General features: G+C 38.3%; 1 protein-coding gene across 1 annotated transcript; it reads right to left on the bottom strand.

Annotated features, from left to right (window-relative positions):
• Window positions 1-9,366: 9,366 nt before the first annotated feature.
• On the bottom strand, window positions 9,367-13,110 carry LOC101100246 (olfactory receptor 143-like). Its single transcript, XM_045038471.1, has one exon. It carries the CDS (start codon window positions 11,019-11,021, stop codon window positions 10,089-10,091), a length of 933 nt encoding a protein of 310 aa, XP_044894406.1. The 5' UTR covers window positions 11,022-13,110; the 3' UTR covers window positions 9,367-10,088.
• Between the last annotated feature and the right edge of the window lie 8,016 nt (window positions 13,111-21,126).

The following is a 21,126-nucleotide window of genomic DNA, read 5'->3' as shown; positions in this document are numbered from 1 at the left end:
TAGATAAACTTAAAAAAAAAAAGAATTTCTGGGAGTCTCCAGAAAGATCTTGCTGTGCTCAAGAACCAGACATCTCACTGGCAGCACACTACTCTCTCCTGCCACCTCCCTCTTTACTAATCAGAGGATATGTTGCTCTTTTTGTTCTTCTCTAAGGAAAAGAACAGCTGCTTGTGCCCCCGAGTTTCTGTCACATTTGTCTGTTGCCCCTCTCGCCAGAGCTCAGAGAATAGTCCATGGGAGTACAGACACATTCTCTGAAGCTCTGTTACCAGCTCCTGACATAGAATTCTACTGCCTTCATCCCCCATTTCCCCACTTCCCACACACATCTGCTGCTCTGGATGGTGGCCACTCCCATTGCTTTTTTCCTTTTGCACATATTGATGTAAGAAACATTTAAATGAGCATCTATAATGTACTGGGCCCTGCATTTGGCACTGGGGATACAGCACTACACCATGGAGCATACATCCGAACAAATAAATCCAGACCCAAGACAAGTAATTTCACCATTAATTAGTGAAGCCCATCACTTCATCAGACACTATGAACCTCTGTTAGGCTTATCTGGACTCCTTTTTAAAAAGTATTTATTTTACTACCTTTAGTATATAGCAGAATCTTCATTGAGTTTTGGGTGAAATTGTAGGTTTCATCTAAATAACAAAAGCAACAACAATAAAAGTCTGAGTGAATCAGATTATAAACATATTCTCCACACCATGTTAAAATATATGTACACTTTCCTTCCTTCCTTCCTTCCTTCCTTCCTTCCTTCCTTCCTTCCTTCCTTCCTTCCTTCCTTCCTCTCTCTCTCTCTCTCTCTCTCTCTCTCTCTCTGTTTCTCTTTCTCTCCGTCTCTTTCGGACTATGTAGATGATAGAGTTCCTAAATCTTTAGTAAGTTCAGAAACTGAATATTTTGCAGCCTTGGTCTTCCTTTTTACCTTTATGCCCAGGATTTTATGAAGCTTTAGTTGCTATAAAGCTGGCAGAAGTCTCAATCAAATGAATGCTTCCTGGAAAGGAAGAATGTAGATGCTTTTGGGAATGAAGAGAATTGAAGAAAAGTTTCTGGAGGGTAGTTCAGATGCAGAAGAGCTAAAATAGATATCTGGATACAGAAGTAGTGGAAGGAGGTGGGGAAGAAAGGTGGATTTGGGCTGTGTTGGGTGTGGATGACTCATTCATCCAAAGAGAATACAAATGTACAGAGATTAGGGATATTTGATCAATTTTTTGCTTCTACATATTGAGCCTAAACTGCTTGACTATAACTTAATTTTCATCAATCTGAACTGATGTGGGACAAAATATGCATTTAACACATATACTTCTAGTGGGCCCAGTTTGAATCTTGGGAATCCCTTGGTATGTTGAGTGGCTCTATTGGTGGGGGAAATTCATGTAGGTAGGAATAGAATGCACATACGATGCCCCAAAACAATATGTATTAAGGATACACTGAAGTCAGATGCTTAACTAACTGAGCCACCCAGGGGCCCTCTTTATCTTTTTTAAAAAACTAAAATTTAATTTTGATTTTAATTGTAGACTCACATGAAGTTATAAAAATGCAGAGAAATACTGTGTATCTTTTATTCAGTTTCCCTCAATGGCAACATTTTATGACTATAGTATAAAATCTCAACTATTATTGATACTCATATAATCTATTGGTTTTATTTAGATTTTCCCAGTTTTACTTTTTCTCATTTGTGTGTGTATGTATGTGTGTGTGTGTATGTGTGTTTAGTTATATACAACTTTATTACATGTGTAGGCTTGTGTAGTCACCTATCACAGTCAAGATATAGAACGGTTTCACCGTAAAGACCTCTCATGTCTTTTTCTAATTACATCCATCTCCCTCCTTAAACTTCATTTTCATCTTTAAACATTGGCAACAAATAATCTACTCTCTAACACTAAAATTATTTCATTTAATTAATATTATGTAAATGGAACAATATAGTCCATGACTCAGTATAATTTCCTTGAAATTCACCTAGGTTGTTGCATGTGCCTGTAGTTCATTCCTTCTTTATTACTGAATAGTATTCCATGATGTGGACAGACATATGCAGTTTATTTATTTTTTAATATGAAATTTATTGCCAAACTGGTTTCCATACAACACCCAGTGCTCATCCCAACAGGTGCCCTCCTCAATATCACCCACCCTTCCCTCCCTCCCACCCCATCAACCCTCAGATTGTTCTCATTTTTTAAGAGTCTCTTATGTTTGGCTCCCTCCCTTTTTTTTTCTCCTTCCCCTCCCCCATGGTCTTCTATTAAGTTTCTCAGGATCCAGATAAGAGTGAAAACATATGGTATCCAGACATATGCAGTTTAATCATTAACCTACTGAAGGATATTGGGGTTGTTTCCAGTTTTGGGCTATTATAAATAGAGCTGCTATGAAGATTTGTGTATAGTTTTTGTGTGAGAATAAATTTTCCTTGCTCGGAGATGTATGTTCCAGAGTGCAATTGCTAAGTAACTGAAAACTCTACCAGAGAAATTGTAACATTTTACATTCCCAGCAGTGATTTTTGAGTGATTCAGTTTTTCTATATCATTGCCAGCATTTGGTACTGTCACTATTTTTTTATTTTAGCCATTCTGAGAGATTTGCAGTGTTATTTCATTGTGGTTTTAATTGTGTTTCCCTAATGATATTGAATATCTTTTCATGTGTTTATTTGTCATCTGCCTGCCCTCTTCAGTAACATGTTTGTTCATGTCTTTTTTCTAACTTACTGTTCTTTTCTTTAAAAAAATTTTTTTTAATGTTTTATGTTATGTTTGAGAGAGAGAGAGAGAGTGCGCAGGGGAGCAGCAGACAGAATCTGAAACAGGCTCCAGGCTCTGAGTTGTTAGCAAAGAGCCTGACGTGGGTCTTGAACCCACGAACCGTAAGATCATGACCTGAGTCAAAGTTGGACACTTAACCGACTGAGTCACCCAGGTGCCCCTTTATTTTCTTTAACTGTTGAGATTTGAGAGTTCTTTATATATTCGTGATAATAGTTCTCTGTCAGATATATGCTTGCAAATATATCCCTCTTCCGTATCTTCTCTTTTTATCCTCTTACTAGAATCTTTGACAGAACTAAAACATTTAATTTTGGTGAGGTTAAATTTACAAGCTTTTCCTTTTATGGATTGTGCCTTTGATGTCAAGTCTTAAACATATATGTCTAGCTCTAGATCCCGAAAATTTTCTCAAAATCCGTGTTCTTTCAACCAACTAAACAAACTTAAAACTATTGGGTTTTTGTTTTTGCTTTCAACTCTGTCTATCCTACTCAGGAGAGAAAGTTTTAGAAACAGTGGCTAGAACAAATGTCTATCGGCTGATGAATGGATAAAGATGTGGTATATACATACGATAGACCACTACTTGGCGATCAAAAAGAATGAAGTCTTGCCATTTGCAACAACATGGATGGAACTAGAGTATATTATGCTAAGCAAAATAAGTCAGTCAGAGAAAGACAAACATGTGATTTCACTCATATGTGGAATTTAAGAAACAAAACAGATGAACATAGAGGAAGGGAAGAAAAAATAAGATAAAAACAGAGGGAGCCAAACCATAGAGACTCCTAGATACAGAGAACAAATTGAAGGTTACTGGAGGGATATTGGTGGGGGGATGGGCTAAATGGGTGCTGAGCATTAAGGAGGGCACTTGTTGGGATGAGCCCTGGGTGTTATATGTAAATGATGAATCGCTAAATTCTTCTCCTGAAACCATTATTAACTATATGTTAACTAACTTGGATTTAAATTTTTTAAAATCTTAAAAATAAAAGAAACGGCTGAAGATCAAAATTTTCTTCTAGGCAGGTATTCTTGGTGATATTAGCTGAGTTTTACTTTCTTCTATGGTCATGAGGAGACTCTGAGTCAGGGTAAATCCCACCACAAATTCCATAGGGCAAACATCCATTATCATTGCTTTCATAATGAAATCAACCATCTGGTGGTTTTCTTTTGCTGATCATAATTGTAAACAGATGATATTTGGGAAAGATTGGGTAATATACAAAAAAAATTCTCTCCATTAAAAAAGGACTGTATTAAATCAAAACTACAATGAGATATCATTTCACATCAGTCAGAATGGCTAAAACTAACAACTCAGGAAACAACAGATGTTGGTGAGGATGAAGAGAAAGGGGAACTCTCTTACACTGTTGGTGGAAATGCAAACTGGTATAGCCACTCTGGAAAATAGCATCGGGGTTCCTCAAGAAGTTAAAAATAGAACTACTCTACAACCCAGCAATTGCACTACTAGGTATTTATCCGAAGGATACAAAAATACAGATTCAAAGGGGCACATGCACCCCAATGTGTATAGCAGCATTATCGATAAGAGCCAAATTACGGAAAGAGCCCAAATATCCATTGACTGATGAATGGATAAAGAAGAGGTAGTGTGTGTGTGTGTATGTATATATATATATATATATATATATATATATATATATATATATATATATACATATATATGTATATGTATATGTATATGTATATACACACACAGTGGAATATTACCATCATAAAGAATGAAATCTTATCATTTGCAATGATGTGGATAGAGCTAGAGAGTATTATGCTAAGTGAAACAAGTCAGTCAGAGAAAGACAAATACCATACGATTCCACTCATATGTGGAATTTAGTAGGGGGAAAAAAGAGAGGCAAACCAGGAAACAGATTCTTAACTATAGAGAACAAACTGAGGGTTGCTGGAGGGGAGGTGGGCAGGGGATGAGGGTAGGTGGGTGATGGGTATTAAGGAGGGCATTTGTTGTGATGAGCACTGGGTGTTGTATATAAGTGATGAAACACTAAATTCTATACCTGAAACTAATATTACACTACATGTTAACTAACTGTAATTTAAATAAAAATTTGAAGAAAGAAAAGAAAGGAACAGTATTAATCACAAATGAAAAAGGGTCATTTTCCTCTGAGTGAACTCAAATGCACAGCTGCACACAGTATTCTCTTCATGGGTTGATTTTTCTTTATTTCTCTTTTTTTAAGTTTATTCATTTATTTTGAGGGAGAGAGAGAGAGAAAAAAAGAGAGAGAGCACAAACAGGGGAGGGACAGAAAGAGAGGGAGAGAGAGAGAATCCCAAACAGGCTCTGCAATGTGAGGCTCAATCTCACAAACTGTGAGATCATGACCTGAGCCTAAATCAAAGAGGTGAATGCTTAACCTGAGTACAGGCACCCTTATGGGTTGATTTCTCTTAACCACATTTTTTAACCTATTGTTCTGTTTGATATTTCATCTCAAAACTGAGGGAAATCGGACATTTTTTCTACCTGGTCATAGCCACCATTCTATACCACAGTATGAGTGAGTTCCACAAATGTAGGGGACTGTTTTATTCTATATTACGTCCCAAGCACAGCACCTACTATGATAGGTATTCAAAAAAAAATTTGTGGAATGACTGGATGAATAACTCAAGAGGATAACCACTATTACTTTAGGCAATTTAGGAGAGTCATCCCTGCAAGAAAGATCAGAACAGTGAATTCTCTTAGTGTCCTATTTCTAAATAATAGAGCTAAGGAGTACAAAACAAGAATTTCTCAGGCTGGTGACCTTGGAGAGGAAGGAGTCTCTCCATGCTGACCCAGTTATATACAGTCTCAAGTTCTGAGGTTTGTGTTCTGTTGGTTCATCCATATTCATGTCTGAGCTGAAAATAACCAAGATGGGCAATATGGATACCTATGCCCATCTCTCAGGGGCCTTAGCTTGAATTCCTAAACTCAGTATTTGGTCGACATATGCATCCTCCTTGGCCTGTTGAAACCTCCCCCAGCTCCTCTATTAGTGCCCAGCTTTAGTCTTGGAAACCTGATGACATTCCAGCCTCTGCTTGGGATTGACTAAATCCTCACTGTAGATCCCAGGCCACACCTTAGACATCACCCAGAATCAGCCACTATTTAACATTTTGCTGTATTTCTTTACAGCCCTAATTTGTAATCACCATGTACGCTTCCATTTGCATGCTTGGGCTCCTCCTGGAATGAGTCATGCTCTATCACCTTTGGCCCTTTCCTCATACTGTTCTTCTAGAATACATCCTCCCTGCCACGCTCCCACCTGCCTTCTCATCAGACAATGCTCATTTCTGTCTTTGTTCAGTTAACTCATGTCCTTCCTCTGTTTTCTTTTAAACATTACTTTCTCTATTAAATCTTCCAGCCTCCTAAACCAATTTCATATGGCTGGGCACTATTGTACCTGTTGTCCTCACTGTAAGTGTAAAACTGCTTGTCAGACTCTAGTATAGACTTTAAGCTCTTAAAAGACAAGGGACAAATTATTCATTGCTGTATCAAGATTGTGGGAGTGGGGCACCTGGGTGGCTCAGTTGGTTGAGCGTCCGACTTCGGCCCAGGTCATGATCTCACGGCTCATGGTTTCGAGCTCCGCGTTGGGCTCTGTGCTGACAGCTCAGAGCCTGGAGCCTGCTTCATATTCTGGGCCTCCCTCTGTCTCTCTGCCCTCTCCTGTTCATGATGTCTCTATCTCTCAAAAATAAATAAACGTTAAAAAAAAAGATTGTGGGAGTGTTTCTGATATGCAGGCAGCAGGTTTCTAACCTTGGAGATACACAGGAGAGAGAAGAGTATAGAGCTGAAAGACAATGAGCATTATCTGGGACATGCTGTCTTATTGATTAATTCTCTTTTATTCTACTTTTAATCCTAAACGAATGCTGTAGGTTCCAGAGTCCATAGTGAGTGAAATTAACATTACGTTGAATTTAGCCTGGTACCAACTTGCCATGATGATATTATCACCAAATATCCTGAGAATATGGTTTGGATGTAGCCTAAATTAGATAATCTAGGTAAACTAAGTCCTTTCAATCCTGTCTTCTCTATAGTTTAAAAATATTTTTTTAATGCTTAGTTGTTTTTGAGAGAGAGGGAGAGAGATAGAGCACAACCGGGGGAGGGGCAGAGAGCAAGGGAGACACAGAATCCAGAGCAGGCTCCAGGCTCTGAACTATCAGCACAGAGCATGATGAAGGGCTTGAACCCACAAACTGCAAGATCATGACCTGAGCCAAAGTCGGACGCTTAATGAACTGAGCCAACCAGGCACCCCAGAATAACTTATAGTTTTGAATAGAAGCAAAATTTGTATGTAACTTACCTCTAATAGCTTTTAGCGGCAAAAACCCATTACTGTAGCAAATGAGGTTGGTGTTACATGAAAGAGGACTCATTGCTGGTAAAGCCAATAATGACATTGCTTTCCTGGTGTGGTATCTGATACCTAGCATTCGAATAGCCTAGGATTTAGGGCAAGGTAACTGCCAGTCCTAATGAGGACACTAAAATGCAATCAATTTTTACCATGGTTCAAGCCAGGCCTGAGGACTGTGGAAAACAGCACAGATGTCCATACTGTGTTTCTGCTGCCACCCTGAGACAAAATTTTATCTACCATGATGAATTTTCGTGATATAAAAATTCCACAGCCACTTTGCATACACAGCTAATTTATTCACTTGCTTTTGTTAGCTCCTACTGACATAGACATAGGTTGCATTTTGGAGACAGGTTTTAAATTTCACATATATAATAAATAGTACAACAAAACCCTATTTCATTTTTTTCTGAAGGTAAAATTGCATGCTTTTCCTAATTTGTGCTGTAATCCAATGAAACAGTTTCTTTTTTTGTTTCAAAGGAGCACCAAGTACTTCAGGAGAAACAAGTTATTTTGCAAGTGGGGAGTGCTGGTTACCTAGAACATCAGCCAATTTGAAAGACACGTGTGTTATAACAGAAAGAATGGCATTTCTTTCCATTGTATCAAACCAGACTCTTTTTTTTTTTGGTCTTGAAGATTTATAGCCATGGGTTTAGAGAAAACTAATTTTATGGAAAAAAAAATGAAAGTTTTTATTAACATAAACTTTTAATTTGCCTTAGAGAAAAATTCATATCAGACAGCTATGTAAATTTAATTACATAAATATTTATTTTGCCAGATTTTAGTCTAACCACGCATAGGAGAAAGAAAGAAGATTAGGTGGTCAAATTCTATTTGACTAGACAGAGATATAAACAAAATCACGACAGTCTGATATATCTATATCTATATATCTATATCTATCTATATCATCTATATTTATAAATATCTTACATCCAATGCTATTATAACAAGTCAGATTAAATCAACTTAAATTAATTAGGTTCATTTTTCTCAGTTTCTAACTGGTATTAACATATGTCATACTTATTCTTTTTTTTCTTTCTTTTTTTGTGGTACTTATAAGCTAATACTTGCAATCCCTTTGACTAAGCATAAATATCTCACAGATATTACTGAAACTTTGTTGAGCATTCCATAGTCACTGATATAGCATGTATGGAGTGTCTTTCTTTGGCCCCACTGAGAATCATTAAGGAAAATAAATTAGTATTGTATCTCTGTATTCACACAAAACAAGAAATTTGGTAGAGCTCAATTTTTGATATTTTGTAGTATGAAAACACTACATTTTCCCCTTTTTTCAAATGTAAACTATTGTAATTAGTTGTCTCATTTTGAAAGTATTTACAGAGATTCAGTCATGCCTCATCAATATTATGCTATAAAATCATAAAAATTCATATTAAATATTTCTAGAAGCATAAGCATTCCTCCAGCTTGGTGTTAAAGCCTTGATGGACCATTCTTCCACTATAGGGATTTTTGGCTAAGGGTGTCTGTCATTCCTACCCTTTCTAGCTGATTCTAAAATAATTCTCCAGATTTTCATCTCCCTTTTCTTATACTTCCTATTTTTCTCCTTCAATTCCACCCTGAGAGGCAAAATGATAATATGGAAAGAATACAGGGTTTGTTGTTAGATGACTTAGGTAGAAGTCTGGGCTCTGCTCTGAACTAACTGAACTGAATCTCTGAATCTCAGTTTCTCCATCTATAAAACAGGGCATTAAGACTTGGATTATGATAGCATTTGAAAAGAGACAACTCCTTTTAAGAACTCCATAGATGTTAATTCTGTCTCCTCCAAAGTGAAAGTTACAAATTGAAAGCATGAAGCCCTCCATGGGAAGGGTCTGCTCATTCTTGTTTGTAGGTCTCGAACAGAATAAGAAAGGCTTCCAACCTTTGCAAAGGGGAATTCTTTTTGTGCATCTGGGCAGAGAAGCCTCATGTTGAACCTGACACTTTATTTTGTGGCCAAGGACACTCCTTAAGCCATGAATTCTGTTTCATTCATTATGGTCAAAATATTTTTTAAGAATTATGAAAATATTAGGAGAAAAAAGCTGATCAGCAGCCAGGGCAGTGGCAACCTTCTCTCTATGATATCAAACCATTTTCTCAATGTTATGAAACATACCCATGTTTCTAAAGAAATGTCTGTAATTTTTATCACTGGTGGGTTTGAAGAAGGTGGGAAGGTTGGTGAGCCTCACCCATTCTTAGCCATCCTCAGGAATAAACATTTTTAAAAACCAAAAGCTCAACAAGGAATCTTTTTCTATCTCCTCTGTGGGTTAGGAAATCCAGTATAGAAACCAGGATAAAAAGAACTCTGAAATTCAGGGAAATTTATAACTTACACAGTAAACATTCCCCAAATGCTGAAAAACAGAAGGGCCATATGCAATTGTTTTTAGGGAAAACAAAGAGGGGTGACCTAATCAGAGAGCATACCGCTATAATGTTTGCTTATATATGAAAAGTACATAGAAAGAAGCAAAGTGGGAGGTGGTTTAAAAAGGTAGTATGGATTGGGCTGAGTCTTAGAACATGATGTTAAGAATAAAGTTCAAGTCAGTATGGGACTGAGAGTAACCATGAAATTCAATAATGTTTGCACGTTTAATTGACATGCTTACAGAGGATTAAGTATTTAAAACAAAAAAAAAACTTGTTCCGAAAAAAATTATGAGGACATGTGCACGCGCGCGCGCGCACACATACACACACACACACACACACACACACACACACACACACAACTCAGAAACAACACACACCAACAACTCAGAAACATTGATTCTGCTTAGTTTGCAATTCTCTTCAGGGTTTTTTTCAGAGCACATTTGACATCCTTGTTCCTTAGACTATAGATGAGGGGGTTCAACATGGGTATTACATTGGTGTAAAATACTGAAAAGAATTTCCCCTGGTCCACAGAATCAGAAGGAGAGGTCTTGAGATGTGTGAACAACCCAGACCCATAGAACAGACCCACAGTTACTATGTGGGAGCCACAGGTGCTGAAGGCTTTGGGCCAACCCTGAGCTGATGAGACGTGGAGGACATTGGACAGGACCAAAGCATAAGAAATGAAAATAATGAAGCCGGATATTATGACAACTGTGCTCACAATAATGGAATTCAGCAACTCACTGGCATAGGTGCCACTGCAGGAGAGCTGAAGGAGGGGGAAGATGTCACACATGTAATGGTTGATGATGTTAGAATCACAAAAGGACAATCTGACCATGTCCCCTATGTGGATCATGGCACCAGCAAACCCCATCACGTAAGAACCAAACATCAGCAGAGAACAGACCTGAGGGGACATGGTGACCGTGTACACCAGAGGTTTACAGATGGCCACATAGCGATCATAGGCCATGGCTGTCAACACATAGCACTCAGAATGCACAAAGAAACAGAAGAAAAACAGCTGAGTCATGCATTCTGTAAAGGAAATGATGTTCTTCTCTGAGACAAAGCTCATCAGCATTTTAGGGGTAATGACCAAAGAGTGGCAGAAATCTATGAAGGATAAGTTGAAGATGAAAAAGTACATGGGAGTGTGCAGGTGAGAATTCAGGCATATTAGATTAACTAGGCTCAAATTTCCTACCATAGTGACCACATAGTTCAGTAAAAAGAGAAAGAAAAGGGGTAACTGGAGCTGAGGTCGGTCTGTAAATCCTACCAGGATGAACTCTGTCACTGAAGAGTCATTTTCCATAGCCATTACCTGCCAGGGTGTGATCTGTGAGAAAAGGAGAGAGGTGTCACATCAGGAGAGGATTCAGATCCTTTGTTTCTACAATAAGGCTTTGTTCTACGGGAGCTTGAGTCTGGCTGTAGGGACAGCACCCTGGAAGAAGAGCCAGGGCAAGGATTCTCCACCTTTAACTTTTCTTTCCTCATTTGTCCTTTTCTTCCATGTTTTCAGATCTCACCCATAACTCCTAACCTCCCCTGGGCTGACACAAACCAGGATGAAGTGATGGTCACATGTGAAAGCAATATCTTGAAGAGATGAATAGGCTGGTCAAGGCCATACAGACAGAGAACAAAGGAGCCGACAGTTGGACATGGGACCACTTCCTATGAAAATTCTTGAGGCTCTGAGACAGTAAAGTCACTATGATACCCACTGCACCCACTGTTCAACCCACTTTCTCCCTTTTACCTTTCAGAAACTCAGTACCTGGCTTAATGAAAGTGCTAAGAGGTAAAAAGGCTCAGAGAGGTTAAGTAACTTGTCCAAGATCACACACATAGTAACTGGAGGAATTTGAATTCCCCTATCGTCCTGAACGTCTCCTACCCATTCCCTTCACCCAGTCTTACCTCAAAATCACAATAAATTGTTCAGGAAGGACAGGTGGTCTCCCCACACCTCTTTACTGCTGCAGCTGTGAGAATGAAAACATGAGAACAGAAAGACTCAGCTGCCCAACTTCCTTCTGCCTGGAGACCTCACTACTGCTAGACACCTAAGTGTTTTCCTTTCACTTTCCTGAAGGAGACAAAGCCTCTGAAAATGGAGAAGCCAATATCCCTTGCTTGTGGATTTGCATAAAATTTGCAAATGGGCAAGGCAAATGCATCAACTTTATGTCTCCAAATCATCAGCGGGCTAATATTGTGAATTTATCTTATTCTCCATGGATCTCAGCAACTTGTTTAGAAGCTTGGAAAACAAGGCTCATTTAGCATCAAAGTTTGACCAGGCTCCTGAGGGAAGAAATTATTGAGCCTATATTTACATCCTTTGTCAATATATTAACGCTGGTTCCTTTGAGACTCAACGTTCTCCACGTTATCAGCTCCCATTAAGAATTTCAAATTTTCCATGCAGGGAGGAAGTAGCCTCCTTTGTGCTCCTAGTTATCCTAGAGTTCGTGCTCAGTTATAAAAGAGGAGTGTTCAGGGGCAGAGCCATTGCCATTCCCAATACTTTTTTTTGTTATTGTTCTGTGATTGATATAGTATGTGTCATAACTCTAATACTTTTGGTGTCTTTCACATCTCTAGAGAAGTGTAATAGAGAAATGTTAAAAGAATGAGATTTAGAGTCAAATTAATCAAGCTTGAATTCAAATTCTTCCACTTGGTATGTGTGTGATCTTGGAAAGATTACTTAATCACTCTGAGGCTTTTTTACCTCATCTACATTGTAAGTTTAATAATAATTCCTACCTTCCTAGATTGTTTGAGGATTAAATGCCTCATAATCTCTAGCACATTTTAGGGAAATTCTTGGTATAGGGTAAGTCCTAAGTAAGTATTAGGTTGCCTTTCTCTTTATCCTTATCTATATCTATAGCATGGTCCTCTTCCCCAAGGTACCCAACTATTTACTAGACATCCCCACTAAACTGAGTTCACCATCTCCTTGTGGTCCCTTGTGGTCTCCTCTTGCTATCCTTTTATATGTTAATGGCACCATCCTTTACCGAGTTAGCTAACCTAGAAATGGGTTATTATTCAGGGCTCCTCATTCCCACTAACCATTACCATCTTATCTTCAAAGTTTACATAATTCTATTTCCTTAAAACTCCTGGTTTCTTACCCCTTCTGTTCACTGCATTGCCTCTGATACAGCTCTCTTGCCTCAAGTCTGGAATACTGTAAAAGTTTTCTTAACCTGGGGTCACACCATCACCCTATATATTAGCTTGTTATTGTCGTATAATAAATTACCACAAACTTAGTGGCTTAAAAGAACACCCACTTATTAGTCACGGTTCAGAAGTAGGTGAGACGTCTGGTATAGAATGTCATGCTTTTTACAATTACACCCAAAACCATAAAATACCTAGGAATAAATCTAACCAGAGAGGTGGAAAATCTATACACTGAAAAGTATAGAAAGCTTATGAAAGAAATTGAAGAAGATACAAAAAAATGGAAAAATATTCCATGTTACTGGATAGGAAGAACAAATATTGTTAAAATGTCAATACTACCCAAAGCAATCTACATATTCAGTGCAATACCTATCAAGATAACACCAGCATTCTTCACAGAGCTAGAACAAACAATCCTAAGATTTGTATGGAACCAGAAAAGACTCGAATAGCCAAAGCAATCTTGAAAAAGAAAACCAAAGTGGGAGGCATCATAATCCCAGACTTCAAGATGTATCACAAAGCTGTAATCATCAAGCTGGGACAGTATGGTCCCAGCACAAAAATGGACACTCGGATCAATGGAACAGAATAGAGAACCCAGAAATGGACCCACACACGTATGGCCAACTAATCTTTGATAAAGCAGGAAAGAATATCCAATGGAATAAAGACAGTCTCTTCAGCAAGTGGTGCTGGGAAAACTGGACAGCGACATGCAGAAGAGTGAACCTGGAACACTTTCTTACACTATACACAAAAATAAACTCAAAATGGATGAAAGACCTCAATGTAAGACAGGAAGCCATCAAAATCCTCGACGAGAAAGCAGGCATAAAACTCTTTGACCTTGGCTGCAGAAACTTTTTACTCAACACATCTCTGGAGGCAAGGGAAACCAAAGCAAAAATGAACTACTGGGACCTCATCAAATTAAAAACCTTTGCACAGTGAAGGAAATAATCAGCAAAACTACAAGGCAACCAACAGAATGGGAGATGTTTGCAAACGACATATCAGATAAAGGGTTAGTATCCAAAATCTATAGAGAACTTATCAAACTCAACACCCAAAAAACAAATAATCTAGTGAAAAAAATGGACAAAAGACATGAATAGATATTTCTCCAAAGAAGACATCCAGATGATGAACAGGCACATGAAAAAGTGCTCAATATCACTCATCATCAGGGAAATACAAATCAAAACCATAATGAGATACCACCTTACACCTGTCAGAATGGCTAACATTAACTCAGGCAACAATAGATGTTGGCAAGGATGCAGGGAAAGAAGGTCTCTTTTGCACTGCTGGTGAGAATGCAAACTGGTGCAGCCACTCTGAAAAACTGCATGGAGGTTCCTCAAAAAATTAAAAATAGAAATACCTTATGACCCAGAAATTGCACTACTAGTTATTTATCCAAGGGATACAGGTATGCTGTATCAAAGGGGTACAGGCACCCCAATGTTTATAGCAGCACTATCAACAATAGCCAAAGTATGGAAAGAGCCCAAATATCCATCGACTGATGGATAAAGAAGATGTGGTGTATATATATATATATATATATATATATATATATACACACACACACACACACACACACACACACACACACACACACACAATGGAGTATTACTCCACAATCAAAAAGAATGAAGCCATTTGTAACTACATGGATAGAACTAGAGGGTATTATGCTAAGGGAAATCAGTCAGTCAGAGAAAGACAAATATCATATGACTTCACTCATATGAGGACTTTAAGATACAAAACAGATGAACATATGGGAAGGGAAGCAAAAAATAAAAAATAAAAACAGGGAGGGGGACAAAACAGAAGAGACTCATAAATATGGAGAACAAACTGAGGGTTGCTGGAGGGGTTGTGGGAGGGGGGGATGGGCTAAATGGGTAAGGGGCTTAAGGAATCTATTCCTGAAATGATTGTTGCACCATGTGGTAACTAGCTTGGATGTATATTATAAAAATTAAATAAATTATAGAAAGAAAATAAAAAAGAGTGTCATGCTTGATTCTCTGCCCAGGCTGAAATCAGTATGTGGGCAGGACTGCATTTCCTCCTGGGGGCTCTGGGGAAGGCTGTTTCTAAGCTCACTCAGGTTGTTGGCAGAATTCAGCTTCTTGAGGTCTCCACATCCTTGCTGGCTGTCCGCTGGGGGTCACCCTCAGCTTCTAGAGGCTGCCTGTGTTCTTTGTCCTCTAGCCCCCTCTTTTTCAACCCAGCAATAAATAACACAGGGATCCTTCTTGTGCTTTGACTCTCTCTCTGATATATCCCCTTCTGCCACTAGCTTGATAAATACTCTCTGCCTTCAAAATGTTTGTGTGGTTAGATTAGGCCTACCCTGGTAATCTCTCTATTTTAAGGTCAGCTATACCATATACTATGGCACAGTCACTAGAGTGATATCTCATTATACTTACAAGTTCCACCCACACTCAAAGGAGAGAGGATTATACAAGGGAAAAAGTCATTAGGGAGACATGTTTTAGAATTCTGCTGACCACACCATCTTCTCTGGATATCTATTCCTACATTTTTTATAGAATTACCTATAGAGAATGCAACATTCCCTTGCCTAAAACCCTTCCGCTTGTTTCCCAACACAAGTGCAAACCTCTCAGCCTGTCACAGAGAGCTCTCTAGAGTCTGCTTCCTAACTGTGTCCGCAGCTTTATCTGCCATGTCTCCACTCCTTGGATTGTACTCTCCAGTAATACTGAGGCGTCTCAAGTTCCTCTCATACATTCTGATGATTTCTTGACTCCATGTTGTTTCTGCCTGACATGCCTTCTCCCTTCTTCTTCACTTGAATACCATTTACTTATTCTCCAAGACTCAGGCCTGGCATCCTTTCTGATAGAACCTTTCTGACCTCTTCCCCTGTCCCCACTCTCAGCACCTAAGGTGCTTTCTCTGTGTGCTGCTGAGGCGGCTTGTGCATGCCCTCACTTACACACAGCGAGCTCACCCGTGTACCTTCGTTACACTTGGACTGTACATTCCTGAGGGCAAGGATTCAATCTTACTCATTTTTATCCATGCTGCTATTAGCAGATCTCTTTCTTCCCCTTCTTTCCTTCCTCCCTCCCTTCCTCCCTTCCTCCCCTTTCCTTCCTTTTTCTTTTCTCTCCTTTTCTTTTCCTCTCATCTTTAACTCTGTATTTCTAAATAGCATGTAGTTGCTTCTTGATTGGTGAGAAGCATTCACGTGGGGATCTGACTATTTTTTTTAAAGACTTTCATGGAGCTCTCCTATTTTTACCTTTTCCTTCACCTCTACCATCGGAGGTGATTTGTGCCACCACATTCCTGAGCATATGGAAGATGACGTAGCATATCATATTTGTTTCTACCATGCAGCTTAGGATTGAGCTTCCTGGGGATTACTGAGTCAGTTACTGATCATTCTTCTGCTTTCCAGCTTTCCAAATGTCTTCCTACCCTTCTTCCCCCTACGGTGTTCCTTGTCCCAGTGGGTTTATGTAACATACTTGTGCTTCTCATTTCTAATGCCTTTATTATCATTCCAGTGGGTTTTCAGAAAGTAAGAGTGGTTAAATACATAGGCTCAATCTGCTACCTCTAATCAGGAGGCCTATTGGTATATGGTAAGTGCTATGTAAGTATTAGGTTGAATTCCTAAGGTGATGTCTGGGAGCATAGAAAGGCTGCATAATTCTATGGGCAAAAAGCACCTGTGTCCCTGCTTAGAGAGGGTATTGGCCCTGAGGTTTAAACTCCTCCACACACAAGTCAACTGATTATTTTAGAACTTTACTGATTCATTTCATTCAAGAAACATCTCTTAGAGGATTTAAGTTGCAAGGTACTTGGAGCACAAAAAGCAGTAAGATACAGATCCTGCCCCTTGGTTCTCTCAGTTTGATTAGAGAAGCAACTGAGAATTGTATAATTTATGGATAACAGGTGTTAGTCACAATACTAAATTCTTTTATTAACTTGCCCTTTATAATGTTCACAACTACCTGAGACGGGCGTCTCTGTTTCACATGTGAAGAAACCAAAGGTAGGGTTAAATGATTTTTGTCAAAGTCACAACAACTAATGGCAGAGCCAGGACTCAAATACAGATCTTTCATAATGTAAGATTAATTTCTCTTACGATGCTAGGCAGGAGAAAAGAGTAAGCACTGTCATAGAAGTCTACACAAGGTACAGTAGTGACAAGTATTGATTAAAAACCTTTTCATTATGATAATTACTTTTCATTTTAAGTAAAATCAACTTTACTCAAACAAAAAAAGTTCATTTAACTGGGAAGTCCAGGGATGCATTTTACTTCAGACTTGACTAGATGCAAGGGGTCACAGAGGTTGTATCTCTCTCTTTCAGTTTCTTGAATGTGCTTGGTTCTACGTGGCTTTCTTCTCGGAAAGACTTTCTCCATGTATAGCAAGAAGACTCCACTTGGCTCCTCCTGACTATATCTTTGTTTTTATTACTCTGACTCAAGTCATTAATAGATCGTTCCTTTACTTGATCTTATATTAGCTAAAATTTCAAAATAGACCTTACTAAGAGTTGGGGCACAACTCAAGGGAAAATGGCTTACCAAGAGACTGTATCAGACTAGCCTGTGTTCTGGGGCTTTATGACCCTTGCCCATCTACTCAGATCCCACAAAAGAGAGTAGCTCTTATCTGGATACCTACTTTTGTAACTTCCAGTTGTCAACATGTGGCAGGGCATCAACTTTAACACTCTGCATCCAAGACTATCCCTGGGGTATTTGGGGCTTTGGGAGTCCAAAATGAGGATGGAAAATGAAAAGTGAGAAAAAGAAAAAAACATCTATATTCGCTGCTCAATGCCTACACTTTTAATTTAAGTCTTCTGTTGAAAAAGATGCATCTTTAAAGTGTGATTGACACCAAGAAAATGAACCCACCCTCCACTGCACAACTCTGGGAGGGATTTCAATAGAATATTGTTCTCAGGTAAAAAATGGAGAGAGCCAAATCCAGTGAGGAATCCTACTCTTTTCTTGATTTTACCTATTTTTCCTCCTTTCCCTTGTTCTAATCTTTAAGATTTTTATTTTTTGTAAACCATTAAAATACAAATTTTATTTTGTTATTTGACTTGTCTACTTACTAACGTCTATTATTTCTTTACTCCAGACAGGGTACCTTAAGAATTTTATTTTATTTTTCTTCTCTGGAAGTACCAAGAGGTACCACATCAAATTGCATACCCTTTTCATTCCTTTCCTGTATATCTTGCTCTGATCTATTAAGGCACATTTTTTTCTTTCTCAGAATTAGTGTGCACTTACTCTTTCTGACTGTGGTTAAAGATCCAATTAGATCCATCACAACTGCCCTCTTCTCTCTTCCCCAGTTTTTTTTTTCCTACCTGCCCTTGCTCATTGCAAAAGCTTGAAGCAGAGTAGGACTCAGAGAGACTACTCCCTGGGAACTGTAGTTACATCTTTTTCAAATTTACAGTTATTTTGAAGTTTGGGTATTTCCTATCTTTGGATAATGCTATGACTATATTGTTTTTATGGTGTTTTATTTGTTCTTCTTAATGTTGTGTGTTACCTTTACCAGACATATTGGCAGGTGCAGACCTAGGCACCTGCCATTTTTTTTGGATTCCTGGAAGTCCTTTCAGAAATATTATCTTTGAAATTCTGTATATGTCAAACAGCTGTATTGTATTGATTTGAAGATGGTTCACTTCTCAGTGAACTCAGAAATATTATTTTGGTTTCAGTTTTGTTAAAAACACTATTGGTCATAATTTAAATTTGTGTTCTCTAAGAAAAAGTAAATATTCAAAAAATTATCAGAATACTGAAAATAAGATTATTATGACTATTGCTATTTTCCAAGATGGCCACCTTGTTGTAAATAACTACACTGTCATATAAAATATAGATGTTTTCTTTTGGGAATGAAGATCTGAAGAGTGTAAAGAATTACTAGGTCAAAACAGATTATATGAAGAGTCCTAAATCTCTTAGCCAAATTGAATTAAGTAAGTAATCCTTTACACACACACACACACACACACACACTCACATCGTCAGACCCCAATGGCTTCCTTGGTTAATTCTACCAAACATGTAAGGAGGAAATACTACCAATTTTATGCCAATTCTTTCAAAATATAAACAGAGAGAAAATACTTCTCAACACATTTTATGAGGCCATAATAACCCTGAAACTCAAATGAGACAAAGAATCACATGAAAAAAAATACAGCAATATCCCTCAGAAACATAAGTACATTTTTGCTTTTATTTATAATGGAATACTACTTGGTAATGAAAAAGAATGAAATCTTGCCATTTGCAACAACGTGGATGGAACTAGAGGGTATTATGGTAAGCAAAATAAGTCAGTCAGAGAAAGACAGATATATGATTTCACTCATATGTGGAATTTGAGAATCAAAACAGGTAACATAGGGGTAGGGAAGGAAAAATAAGATAAAAACAGAGAGGGAGACAAACCATAAGAGACTCTTAAATACACAGAACAAACTGAGGGTTGCTGTAGCAGAGGTGTGTGGGGGGATGGGTCAAATGGGTGATGGACATTAAGGAGCACACTTTTTGGGATGAGCACTGGGTGTCATATGTAAGAGATGAATCACTGGGTCCTACTCCTGAAGCCAAGACTATGCAGTATGATAACTAACTTGAATTAAAAAAAAAGAAACATAAGTACAAAAATAATTTAAAAATATAAGCTAATTTGGAGTGTCTGGGTGACTCGGTTGAGAGTCCAATTCTTGATTTCAACTTAGGTCATGATCTCGATCGAGGCCTGCATTGGGCTGTGTGCTGATAGCTTGGGATTCTTTCTCTCTCTCTCTCTCTCTCTCTCTCTCTCTCTCTCTCTCTGCCCTTCCCCTGCTTGTGCTCTCTCTCTCTCAAAATAAACGAACTTTAAAAAAATTAACTAATCTAGTATAACATTCTATAAAAAGGATAATGCATTATGACCAAGTGGGGTTCATCACACAAAATTAAAGTTGCTTTCACTTCTTTTTTTTTTTTACATTTATTTATTTTTTGAGAGATATAGAGAGACAGAGCACAAGTTGGGGAGGGGCAGAGAGAGAAGGAGACACAGAATCCAAAGCAGGCTCCAGGCTCCGAGCTGTCAGCACAGAGCCTGACGCGGGGCTCGAACTCACAAACCGAGAGATCGTGACCCTAGCCGAAGTCAGATGCTTAACTGACTGAGCCACCCAGGTACCGCCCCCTTTTTTTTTTAATTTTTAAAGTTGGTTTCACTTCTGAAGGTCATTCAAAAGAATTCATAACATTAACAGAATAGAAAATAATGTGATCAACTATGATAAAATAAATACTCATTTATTATAAGAAATCAGAAAAATAGAAATAGAAAAGAAGCTTCTCAATTCAGCAAAAGGCATTTATAAAAGGTCTACATCTAACATCACAGTCAATGGTAAAGACTGAATGTTTCCCCACAAGATTGGGATTAGCTAAGATTGTCCTCTCTCTTTTGCATTTGGTGAAGAGGCTCACTCTTGAAATAGCATAAGAAAATGAAATAAAATTCCAGCAGTTAAAAAAAGAAAAAAGATAATAAACATTATTCACAGATAATATGACTATTAATACAAAAAATCCTAAAAAACCCACAAAACCAAAATACTAGAACCAATAAGTGGACTTAGCAAGGTCTCAGGATACAAAGTCATCAAACACAAATCAATTGCACATAAGTTGACATAAAATAAAACTCCTGTCCCAGAGGCAAGACAGGAACAGCTTCATGGTGAATATGAACAAGAAGGAGGAGAGGAAAACATTGATCAGACTCTTCCTATGTTTCAGGCAGTGTTCCACTATTTTACATGCAGAAAGTTATTTAATCCACACAATTCTTTTCATCTTATAGATGTAGATACCAAGGCTGAAAGAGGTTCCATAACTGATCTAAGATCTCACAGTTAAGAAGTACAGAAACCCTCTGGATTTAAATTCAGAGAGACTTGAAAGTCACTCCCTTACCCACTTTACTACAACCAACCACAACCTCAGGCTAGTGGAAGCACTGGGCCTCTCTGCTTTCCTCACACTAACATCATATCCACAACCATGTTCTGTGATGTGGGTACTGATGTTACTGGTCCTCAAGGCCTGCCCCACCCTTACCTCTTATCTTACCTCTGCATCTACC

Source organism: Felis catus, chromosome D1 (genome assembly GCF_018350175.1).
Source record: "Felis catus isolate Fca126 chromosome D1, F.catus_Fca126_mat1.0, whole genome shotgun sequence".
Lineage (NCBI taxonomy): Eukaryota > Metazoa > Chordata > Mammalia > Carnivora > Felidae > Felis > Felis catus.
This window is presented reverse-complemented; position numbering and strand designations above follow the sequence as displayed.